Below are 12,331 nucleotides of genomic sequence, written 5' to 3'. Positions count from 1 at the left end.
ACAAAAAATGCCTCAAGTCTGATCCCAGTCCCGTCAGTCAAACCTCAATGTCTCCTCCTATACCTGGTCTTCCCAAGGCCTATCAGGACTATGCTGTGTCTCCTCCTCATAGCCCCCGTCCTGGTAACACTCTGCCCCGTGCCAAGCTTCACCCTCTGCCCCCCCTCCCCATTCCCACTCCTTCTGAACTACCTGCCGTTGATGAGTATACCCAGGACTTCTCTGTCCTCCAGAAGGAGACTCTACAATCGCTCCCAATGTCCTCGTCCCATGCGGAGCGACAAGCGGACAAAAAGAGGGGGAGACCTAAGAGGGGGGGTACTGTTACGCCGAGCGCTCCGGGTCCCTGCTCCTCCCCGGAGCGCTCGCGGCGTTCCTCTCTCTGCAGCACCCTGGTCAGACCCGCTGAACGGGAGCGCTGCACTGACACTGCCGGTGGGGATGCAATTCGCAAAGCGGGACGCGCCCGCTCGCGAATCGCATCCCAAGTCACTCACCTGTCCCGGTCCCTGTCACGTCCTGGCACGCGCGGCTCCGCTCTTTAAGATTTAAAGGGCCAGTGCACCAATGATTGGTGCCTGGCCCAATCAGTCTGATTAGCTTCCACCTGTCACTTGTCTATTTAACTTCCCCTTCCCTTCCTTGCCGGATCTTGTTGCCATTGTTCCTTGAGAAAGCGTTTATTGTGTTTGCCATAACTGTGTTCCTGACCTCTTGCTATCTCCATTGACTACGAACCTTGCCGCCTGCCCCGACCTTCTGCTACGTCTGACCTTGCCTCTGTCTAGTCCTTCTGTCCCACGCCTTCTCAGCAGTCAGCGAGGTTGAGTCGTTGCCGGTGGATACGACCTGGTTGCTACCGCCGCAGTAAGACCATTCCGCTTTGCGGTGGGCTCTGGTGAAGACCAGTAGCAACCTAGAACCGGTCCACCGACACGGTCCACGCCAATCCCTCGCTGACACAGAGGATCCACATCCAGCCTGCCGAATCGTAACATCTGTCTGGGTAGTTAATTTTAAAGGGGTACTCCGCCCCTAGACATCAGAGGTCAGATCGCTGGGGTCCCGACGCTGGGGACCCCTGCAATATAGCAAGCAGCACCCACCTGTAACTGCTTCCGGAAGAGCTGGAGGTTCTCTGGCTAATTCCTCCCGACCACGGGGACGGAAGATCGTGACATCACGACTCTGCCCCCGTGTGACGTCACGCCCCGCCTCCTCAATGCAAGTCTATGGGAGGGGGCGTGACGGTTTCAGGTACAGCACATCTCGTATCTTCACAGCATAGACAATTGACTTCAGATGACCCCAAAGATAAAAGTCTAAGGGGGTCAGATCGGGAAACCTTGGCGGCCACTTCAGAACTCTCCAGGGCTTTGTTGCCATCCATTTCTGGGTGCATTTTGACGTATGTTTGGGGTCATTATCCTGCTTGAAGATCCAAGATCTTGGATGCAAACCCAGCTTTCTGACACTGGGCTGTACAGTGCGACCCAAAATCCATTGGTAATCTTCGGATTTTTTTTTTCAAATTCAAAAGGGTTTTATTAGCATAAGAATAACAGACTGCATTCAAGCCCGTCGGCCTTGGGAGGCCAAAAGTACAAGGGGCTGGGAATCAAATCATTGTACAAATGCATTGGATAAGCAAGTGCATCAAAACAATAAACAGAACATAATAATCAAATACTAAACATAGAGCAATTAGATCCAGCTCGGAGAACCACAAGATAAAGAGAGCATATGTGAGAAAGATTCGCTAGATGCATAAGTCTAAGTAGCAAAAATGCAGCGAAAAAAGAAAAAAGAAAACTATATTAAAAAAAAGAATAAACATCAAACTCACATACCCACAAATACACAAGGGGAGAAGGAGTAAGGAAGAGAGACAGGGATAGTGTGGAAAAACAGAACAGGTAAGAGAAAGGTAATCTTCGGATTTTATGATGCCTTGCACACATTCAAGGCACCCAGTGCCAGAGGCAGCAAAACAACCCCAAACACATCATTGATCCTCCACCATATTTCACTGTAGGTACTGTGTTTTTTTCTTTGTAGGCCTCATTCCGTTGTCGGTAAACAGTAGAATGATGTGCTTTACCAAAAAGCTGTATCTTGGTCTCATCTGTCCACAAGAAGTTTTCCCAGAAGAATTTTGGCTTACTCAAGTTCATTTTGTCAAAATGTAATCTTGCTTTTTATGTCTGTGTCAGCAGTGGGGTCCTCCTGGGTCTCCTGCCATATCGTTTCATTTCATTTAGATTTCAACGGATAGTTTGCGCTGACACTGATGCTCCCTGAGCCTGCAGGATAGCTTGAATATCTTTGGAACTTGTTTGGGGCTGCTTATCCACCATCCGGACTATCCTGCATTGACACCTTTCATCAATTTTTCTCTTCCGTCCACGCCCAGGGAGATTAGCTACAGTGCCATGGGTTGCAAACTTGATAATGTTGCGCACTGTGGACAAAGGCAAATCTAGATCTCTGGAGATGGACTTGTAACCTTGAGATTGTTGATATTTTTCCACAATTTTGGTTCTCAAGTCCTCAGACAGTTCTCTTCTCTTTCTGTTGTCCATGCTTAGTGTGTCACACACAGACACACAATGCGAAGATTATGTGAACTTCTCTCCTTTTTATCTGCATTCAGGTGTGATTTTTATATTGCCCACACCTATTACTTGCCCCAGGTGAGTTTAAAGGAGTACTCCTCTGGAAAAAAAATATTTTCTAATCAACTGGTATCAGAAAGTTAAACAGATTTGTAAATTACTTCTATTTAAAAATCTTGATCATTCCCGTACTTATCAGCTTCTGTATCTTGCACAGAAAGTTCTTTTCTTTTTGCATTTCCTTTCTGTCTGACCACAGTGCTCTCTGCTGACACCTCTGTCCATATTAGGAACTGTCCAGAGTAGGAGCAAATCCCCATAGCAAACCTATCCTGCTCTGGACAGATTTGTAATTTACAAATCTGTTTAACTTTCTGACACCAGTTGATTTAAAAAATAATGTTTTCCAGAGGAGTACCCCTTTAAAGGAGCATCATATGCTTGAAACAATCTTATTTTTCCACAATTTTGAAAGGTTGCCAATCATTTTGTCCAGACCATTTTTGGAGTTTGGTGTGACATTATGTCCAATTTGCTTTTTTCCTCCTTTTTTTGGTTTAGTTCCAATACACACAAAGGGAATAAACATGCGTTTAGCAAAACATGTGTTACTGCAATCCTTTTTCTGTGAGAAATACTTAATTGTCTTGAAAAATGTCAGGGGTGCAAACATTTACGGCCATGACTGTATATATGTAGCAGGAGAATAGTCACGTTGAGACTTCAGAGAAGTACCATATTTGTAGAGCTATTAGTATCCAATCAGATAACAATATAGCCATGACATAATGTATACACCCACAAGTTAAATATTTATTCAGCCAACCCACTAGAAGGAGATATATACTTTTAATAAACCATATTTGTATATTTATGGATAGTAGACACATGATCAATTAGGATAAACACGCCCACAATTATAAAGGACACACCTTCAGTCATGATGGACACACCCATCATTTGAGCATAAGTTGCTCTAGAGAAAGCCAGGTGGATAACGGAGGAACAGACGAGGGTCTCCAGGAAGTCCTGTACAGCCCTTCAGCACAAGGAGGATGACAGCTGGAGGAAGCTAACAGAGTCGGCCATTTTGATGGACATTTCAAGATGGATCCACCACACTGGATAAACTACTGAGGAAGAGACAAGATTTATGGACATTCCTACATAACCCTCCTACATTATTTTCTTATGCCAAGGACTACCTTTACATGAAGATTTCTTGTTTTATGTACTGTCTGCCATGATGTCAAGAAGATTACAATAAATGTATGTTTTTTTTATACAAAGAGCCCACTCTCTCCATGGTCAGACCAGTTATATTTTAGTGTTCCGGTTATATTTAACAGCCACAAGCTATTAAATCTTCTGATATGTCTTTAAAGGGGTTTTTGGCAATTCTTAGCATTGCCCATTATTATCAAATTGGTGGGAGTTCTAATACATTTTTGTTCTAAAGGCACAAGGGTTCTGATATCATTTTTTTTTCTAGGGACAATGAGGCTTCATTGCAGAAGGTTAAAGAGGCCCCAGCTGTAGAAGGAAGAGAGGCAGTGTCTCCCTCTAATATTATGGAAGCTATAGCGACTGCAGGTATTTATAAAGTATATAAGTGTAATAAAAGGAATAAGTATAGAAGTTGTCCGGCACCAGGTATGTTTAAGATCGCTTCTTTATTCATGCCATAGCAAGGAAACACACATACAGGATGGAATAGAATAATCTGATGCGTTTCGCTCTCCCTTGAACTTAAACGTAGACTAAATTCTTTAGCCAAACATGCAGTTAAAATAGTCACTAACTGATCACATGATAAAATACCTGACATAGGTAGTAGTTACATAAAAATCCCGGCATGGATATCATCTGTTAGTATTACAGCATGGATTAGAATTTACCAAATTGCGTTTTTTTCTCTCTTTGTCATTCCGTGCGTTACCTGAGTAGTGTGAATGGGGTGTAAGTTATGTGCATATTACGATTATAATGGAATTAGCATGTAATAGATATAGTGCCAACAGTAATCAATGTTAATATTAGTCAATCTGAAATTAGCTGTATTATGTATTGTATAGCTGTCACAGCGAGCGGTCCGGTCTGCCTCTGCCCTCCGCTCCTGGGTTCCGGCGTCTCCCGGTCAGTGCGTCCGGGAGCACTGACCCCACAGTGGCAGAGACGCGGCTGGCGTGGCGGCTGGTCCCCGCTCACGCGCCGCGTCCCTGTTCGGCCTACCTTCTTCCCGCACGGCTCTCGGCTCCTCTGCATCCCGGCGCACGCGGCCCTGCTCTCTAGGGCGCGCGTGCGCCGACTTCAGTAAATTTAAAGGGTCAGCGCACCGGTAATTACCGGTGCGCTGGTTCCTCACCTCCCACTGTCCTTCCCAATAAAAGGCACCTGCCCCTTCCTGCCCTTGCCGGATCTTTGTGCCTTGTGCCTCAGAGAAAGCGTTCCCTACTGTTATAGTTGCCTTGCCCGTTGCCGAACCCGTTGCTACCGTATACTCGCCTGTGAACCCTTGCCGCCTGCCCTGACCTCTGCTATGTCCGACTACGCTCTTGCCTGCTCCCTGTGTGCCACGCTATCAGCTGCCAGAGAGGTCGAGTTGTTACTGGGGGATACGACCTGGTAGTTACTGCCGCCGCAAATCCATCCCGCTTTGCGGAGGGCTCTGGTGAAGACCAGTAACTGCTTAGAGCCGGTCCTCCAGTACAACCTGTGCTATCGCCTCTCCGGTCCAGAGGATCCACTACCTGTCCTGCTGGTACGTAACAATAGCTACGTGCATAGATCATCTGTTGCAAACTATGCAATTGTAAATGTGATTCCACATGTCACGTAAATTGCCTCGTTGCAATATAGTAGATAAAAAATATATATATTTTTATCTACAATATTGCAACGAGGCAATTTACGTGACATGTGGAATCACATTTACAATTGCATAGTTTAAAACAGATGATCTATGCACGTAGCTATACAATACATAATACAGCTAATTTCAGATTGACTAATATTAACATTGATTACTGTTGGCACTATATCTATTACATGCTAATTCCATTATAATCGTAATATGCACATAACTTACACCCCATTCACACTACTCAGGTAACGCACGGAATGACAAAGAGAGAAAAAAACGCAATTTGGTAAGTTCTAATCCATGCTGTAATACAGATGATATCCATGCCGGGTTTTTTATGTAACTACTACCTATGTCAGGTATTTTATCATGTGATCAGTTAGTGACTATTTTAACTGCATGTTTGGCTAAAGAATTTAGTCTACATTTAAGCTCAAGGGAGAGCGAAACGCGTCAGATTATTCTATTCCATCCTGTATGTATGTTTCCTTGCTATGGCATGAATAAAGAAGGGATCTTAAACATACCTGGTGCCGGACAACTTCTATACTTCTACTGTGCTGTTGGAGCCGGGGCGGGACCGGCGGGTCTGTTTAGCACTGGTGTGTAGGGGATCGGCCCCTGGCGGTAAACGGACACTGCAGTTTTTCCTGAATGATAAAAGGAATACTCCAATCAAATCTGATTCCTAGTTTAATTCTTGGTGAAGCCTATGAGAAGCCGGTACATGACACAAACATTCAACATTCTGCATTGTCTTAAAGGAATATTCCAGGATTGTTTTCATAATTTGAGCCCATCATACTAAGTTTTAATACAGTATGATATGTTTCTATTACCTCAGTTTGCCTCTTTGTCCTGTTTTCATGCAAAGGACCAACACCCGGAAGTGCTGTAGTGCAAGTCTTTTTATTTTACAGTTGTCTCTGACCTTTCCCAGTGTTCAATGCAGCAGAAGACAATGTCATATGGTCACATGGTCTCCAGGGGATGTGGCTGTGCTGCAGTTGGTGGGTGGATAGCATTACTTCAGTAAATCCTTCCACTTAACCACAGCAGCATAGCCATGCCCCTCTGGAGACATGTGACTTTTGGCATATTGTCTCTGGCCGCATGGAATTCTGGGAAAGGTCAGAGACAACAGAAAAAAAGTCTTCCACTAAAGCACTTCTGGGTGTGGGTCCTGTATGAAAACGGGAAAAAGCAGTGAACAGAGGTAATAAGAGCAATTTACACTTTATTATAAGTTGATATCATGGGCTCAGAGGCTGAAAAAAATAACATCCTGGAATATCCCTTTAGGGGAGAACTCCAATGTTACATGGTGTGGCTTGTCACAACATTACTGCAATGATAATCCTATCTGTTCTCTATGAGAAGAAAAAAAAGTCATAGGTGACTTACTACAACCAATAGAATACTACTAGTCATGCATATTTTCTCTGAAATGATAACATTAATGTTCCTCTATATCTTTCTCCATCCTGATGGTAAAACTGAGAGAAGATGGGGGAGAGATCAGAGAGAGCAGACACAATCACGTGCAGCATTCTTTATGATCTATATATCTATATCAGATTCAGCTGGATAGCCAGCTATGTAAAGGAGGTACAAAGACTCTATGGCAGTAAACTGAAAGGAAATTTTCAGAAAAGACTTTATAAAAATTTCTGTTTAGAAAACAAATGAACAGTAAAAAAAAACTATTTAATGCAAATGTGTCCATGGCTTTTAAACTTCTGAAAGAAAATACCAAGGACCTCATTCATCAAAACCATCTAAGACAATGTCTATGAGATGTTCTGCAAATCCATAGACTGCTTTCATGAGCAGAAAAAAAAGAAGGGATGCAGCACTCAGCTGAGTACTTCTGTCCCTTCTTTCAAGTGATTGGTGATGGCCTCAGCAACAGTACGCCCACTGATCCGATCGCAACTTCCGAGTTGTGATCTGTGGGTGTAGGTACGCTTTAAGCATGGCTGAAATTCGATCATGTGACGGAGTGATGATTCTAAGCACACCAACAAACTTGTCATCAAAATCAAGAAATAGCCAGGTCAGGCACAGCTTCATACATTAAGACAGTGTTTCCCAACCAGGGCATTTCCTGCTGTTCCAAAACTGTAATTCCCAGTATGCCCGGACAGGCTTTGGCTGATCGTGCATGCTCACCCTTTTTGGGAAACACTGCATTAGGTTGTAGATGTGCCTGGTACTGCAGCCCTCCGCACCTCAGTTTAGATCCCAAGCAATGGCAAGAACCAGTTGGAAGAGAGGTGCGTATCTACGAGACCTGGATCACCCTATAGACTTGCACTGCAAATTTGTCAAGGTCAAATTTTTTTGGATGTTTAAATTGTAAGACCACTTGCTTATGCATACTCCATCCTTATAAATCTTATTAAAGGGGTTATCCAGGGATTTGTTTACATTTTTATATAAGTTAAACTTTGAGGTAAAAATATCAACGTTTAACTCACCTTTTGCCACTCCCCCGATGCCACTGGAATCAGTCTCCCGTCCTCTAGCCTTAGTCTTCTTCCTCTGTCGTGCTATGCTTTGCTGGTGATACGCTGAACAGCAGTATCATGTAACGGGTCCGGACACGGTCTTCTTCCTGGTGCCGGGCCTGTAACATCATACTGCAGCTTAGCCTATCATTGGCTGAGGCAGGACATTAGTGCAGCCGGCAAATAGCTCAGGTCGGGCACCAGAAGCCGGAAGAAGACTGGGCTGGAGGACAGGAAACAGAGATTCCAGCGGCACCGAGGCAGCATTAGAAGGTAACTTAGAGTTTGAGCAGCCCGGGCAGAATACAAAAAAATGTAAACATAATTACATGATAAACTCTTTAAATTATGTAGACTATGTCCCTTGTATTAGATTATATCCCTTGTATTATATTTTTAGGTAGGGGGACTATAAATACCCAAATTCATTGTCACCCCTGAAGCAACAGACTTTGTAGATTTTTAATGCATTTGTCACATCTGTTGTTGCTGTATTTTGTGCATTATATGTTGTTTTCACTGAGCTTGGGATTTTTGGTACATTTTTTATGTTTTCTCTCTGTTGCAGTCAGTAAACTGGAGGTTAGTTTTACAGTAATGGACCAGCTTGGGACAAAGTCTGGCAGTGCTGTAAGTAACCGCATGACATTGTAGCCCAGATATAGGAAACTGCTGAGCACAAGCTATTCCGCCCAGTCACATTTGGTTTGGAGCTACCTATAATAATATTAGAATCTGCCATCTGTAACAGCTACTTGTTCTTATCCCAGCATAAAAATAATTTCCAGGTGGCACACCCATCATAAGAACAAGGTGAGTAACCTCACTAATTTTCTCCTGGAGCCCACCAGGCAAGTGTAAAGCTATTCCGGAAGGTTACATAAACTCGCTCAATACTTCCCTTTGTTGAACGTGTTGGTTGTCAATAAACAGATTTACACCAAGAACGAGAGGATCTCAGCGGTGGTCTTTGGATATCCGCCGATGACACGGCGGTCTCAGCATCCGTCCGCGGGCTAAACTCGACTTGATGTCTTTTGTCAGTTTCCGAAACCAGCCTTTGGCGCCAGCTTTTTTCTTTTTTTGAAAAATTACTGGGCCAAATCATCCACGTTTGTTTGCGACAAAACATTTTCTGAAAGCATAATAAAGTTTTGGCCGCAACAGAACGCCTGCGTTTATTTTCCTTAAGGCTGTTTTTAATATGGGATATAAAACTAATATTTCAGCGCCGCCTGTTTAATACATTATTCCCTAACCCAAGTATGCATAGGGATTCTCTGTCTATTTGTGGATTTATTTTAAGTAATTTTTCCATAGTTTATGGAAGAACTTGATTTAATATTTTGCAGCTTTTACCAATTCTGAAATTATTTTTCTTGTGGAAAGTTTTGTATAATTTTGAGGTTGGGAGGGTTGTGTGATTATTTAATGTGCAATGCTATAAACACTTGAAAACCCTTCTCCATTTTTCCTGTTAGATTAAGCATATTCAGTGCCAGTCTGTCATTGGCGTGGCTTCTACTGGATCCAACCTGTGTCGTCATGGGAGCTTATATTCACTTCAGGTAATTCCAGTTATTCAGGATTATATAAGCCAGGGGGGGGGGGGGGGGGGGATTCTCATTGGAGAGACTTATTTTCAGGCAGTGCTCCATGGGGGAAAAAAAAGTATGAAAAAAACTACCCCCTACTAGCCAAACCACAGTCTTTTACAATAGGAAGCGGTCAGCCATATTTTTGTTTGGTACAGCGTCTGAGTCCTATGGAGCAGTTGTATGGCACCCATATTCTTTTGCGTCATATCTCCACATGCCTTTGTGTTCATCCGCTCTGTACAAATCCAGTAAAAAAAACTGAGCCATTGAATGGCATATTACAGAACTAATCTCCATATTGGCAGGGGGGAACCTTTAGCAAAAAATCCCCAGTATTTTTGTCACATCAAATCTGATACAAAAATACCAAATTACATATAGTAGAAAATAGAATCAGTAGTATCCAGCTCACCCCTGCACAGGTACTCGGACTGGACTAGGACTCGTCCACACAGCATATGAAAGAAAGAGAATGTCCAGCGCCAACTCGTGGAAAAGGAACTTCTGCTAAATCATACTAAGGCCCTGTGGGCTGAAACGCGTCACGTTACTTGAGTCCTTGTTGTTTCCCATGGCAACTGAATAAAGAAGTTCCACGAGATGGCACTGCATATTCTCTTTCTTTCAAATTACATATAGTAATGACAAAAATGAGCCCCAAAAACAGCTTTCAATGCGGGAAATTAAAATAGCCATAGACATGAATGGAGGGGCTGTGGTGTGACATCACAAGGGGGCGTGGTGTCACATCTCCGTCTCGGAAACCCAGCGTGCCACAGAATTCCGGGTGCTGCACGGAGATCGCGGGGGTCCCGCCACTGGATCAGACATCGTATCCCCTATCCTTTGGATAAGATGTCTTAGGGCGGAATACCCCTTTAAAGAAAGGTGTTCCCCTTGTGAATAAAGTGGTAGTGCGCATGTGTAGATGTTACTTCATTCACTGCTATGGTTTTGAAGGGACAGATGAGTGTGATTTCCTATATCTGCTATTAGTGGGCCATTTAGGGCATTTATTATCCCTATATGCGTCCAACAATCGGATCTGCATTTGGGCATTGCTGTTCTGTTGATTGGTGGGGGTGATGGCAGTCGGACCCCCTGCAGTCGCACATTTATTACCTGTCCTGTGGATTGGTGATAAAGGCTGTAAGCATTTACTTCTTGGGGTCTTGCGATCCTTTACTTACAGCAGCTCTTGCTCTATTGTATTCTTTGGAAGTTCTGTAGCTTTAGTGTTCTAGGTTAGTGATAGCCCCTGGTTTTGAAGTCTAAGGTAGAAGCAGAGCTTTATAGTTTATTTCCTGCTTGTTCAGGATGCAGAAAAGAGGGGTTAATGCACGGTGGTCTAGAATAGAAGAGGCGTTAATACCATATTCCTTAGTGGTCTATGCTAAAAGTAGAGGTTATACACTCTTGGTCTAGTGGAGTATTTTCCAACCAGTGTGCCTCCAGCTGTTGCAAAACTACAACTCCCAGCATGTCCGGACAGCCAGAGGCTGTCCGGGCATGCTGGGTGTTGTAGATTTGCAATAGCTGGAAGCACACTGATTGGGAAACACTGGTCTCCTGAACAAGTTATTGCCTTACAGATGTATTACGCAATGTGTTACCCTGCCACTCTTTCTTGTCCAACTCCTCTTGTAGGTGTCAACCAAAATCCACGTTTACTTATTTGACATAGCACTACTCGGACCAAACATCTTTAAATGTGGACTGAAAGCTGTACTGGAGGACAAATCCATTGTGAAGGCAAGTAGCATGATGGCCATATTTTCTTTTATTCAGATATATTTTTTCAATCATTTTTAGTCCTCATGCTCACCAGTATATCTAAGCTCGGTATAAGGGGTTTTCTAAGATTTAAAGGGGTACTCCGGTGAAAACCTTTCTTCTTTTAAATCAACTGGTGGCAGAAGGTTAAACATATTTGTAAATTACTTCTATTAAAAATCTTAATCCTTCCTGTACTTATTAGCTGCTGAATACTACAGAGGAAATTCTTTTATTTTTGGAATGCTCTCTGATGACATCATGAGCACAGTTCTCTCTGCTGACGTTATTATAATAATGATAATGCTTTATTTATTGTAGTCCTTAGTGGGATTTGAACCCAAGTCCCCAGCAATGCAAGGCAGCAGTGCTAACCACTGAGCCACCATGCTGCCCTTAGCATACATCTGCTATGCATGGTTGCTAAAATGGACAGAGATGTCAGCAGAGAGCACTGTGCTCGTGATGTCATCAGTGTTCCAAAAAGAAAGGAATTTCCTCTGTAGCATTTAGCAGCTAATAAGTACTGGAAGGATTAAGATTTTTTTTAATGGAAGTAATTTACAAATATGTTTAACTTTCTGCCACCAGTTGATTTAAAAGAAAAAAGGTTTTCGCCGGAGTATCCCTTTAAGGGGTTTTAAACCAACCCTAGAAATATGTTGTTTTGCATCAACTGATCATGTGACATAACCATATTGTTCTTTGGATCTTTCTTTGTCTTCTGATAGGTCGTTCATGACTGCCGCAGACTGTCAGACTGTCTCTTTCACCAGTATGGTATTGTGCTCAACAATGTATTTGATACTCAAGTAAGTGCTTCCATTATTGGAAAGATTTCATATAGCCAAAAAACAATGCACTTGTGCCACACTGTACATATGCTGTCCATGCACCACCCAGATGCTGCACACATGTCTCCCCCATACGCTGGGTACACACCCCTGACAAGCTGTGCCAGTTCTGCTGATA

At 43.3% G+C, this 12,331-nt stretch overlaps 1 protein-coding gene across 3 annotated transcripts in view; it reads left to right on the top strand.

Moving 5' to 3' along the window:
- The window catches only part of LOC130352835 (piRNA biogenesis protein EXD1-like), a 71,966-nt gene that overhangs the window by 47,665 nt on the left and 11,970 nt on the right, over positions 1–12,331 (top strand). For 2 of the 3 annotated variants that reach the window (XM_056555021.1, XM_056555018.1), the window contains exons 5-9: positions 4,108–4,208; positions 8,557–8,618; positions 9,470–9,556; positions 11,234–11,338; positions 12,091–12,171. In XM_056555021.1, the coding sequence (XP_056410996.1) occupies positions 4,108–4,208; positions 8,557–8,618; positions 9,470–9,556; positions 11,234–11,338; positions 12,091–12,171 (436 nt within the window). The remainder of the gene's footprint in view (positions 1–4,107; positions 4,209–8,556; positions 8,619–9,469; positions 9,557–11,233; positions 11,339–12,090; positions 12,172–12,331) is intronic. The other variant, XM_056555019.1, reaches the window with a different exon arrangement.

The sequence above is a fragment of the Hyla sarda genome, chromosome 1 (assembly GCF_029499605.1).
Source record: "Hyla sarda isolate aHylSar1 chromosome 1, aHylSar1.hap1, whole genome shotgun sequence".
NCBI lineage: Eukaryota > Metazoa > Chordata > Amphibia > Anura > Hylidae > Hyla > Hyla sarda.
This window is presented reverse-complemented; position numbering and strand designations above follow the sequence as displayed.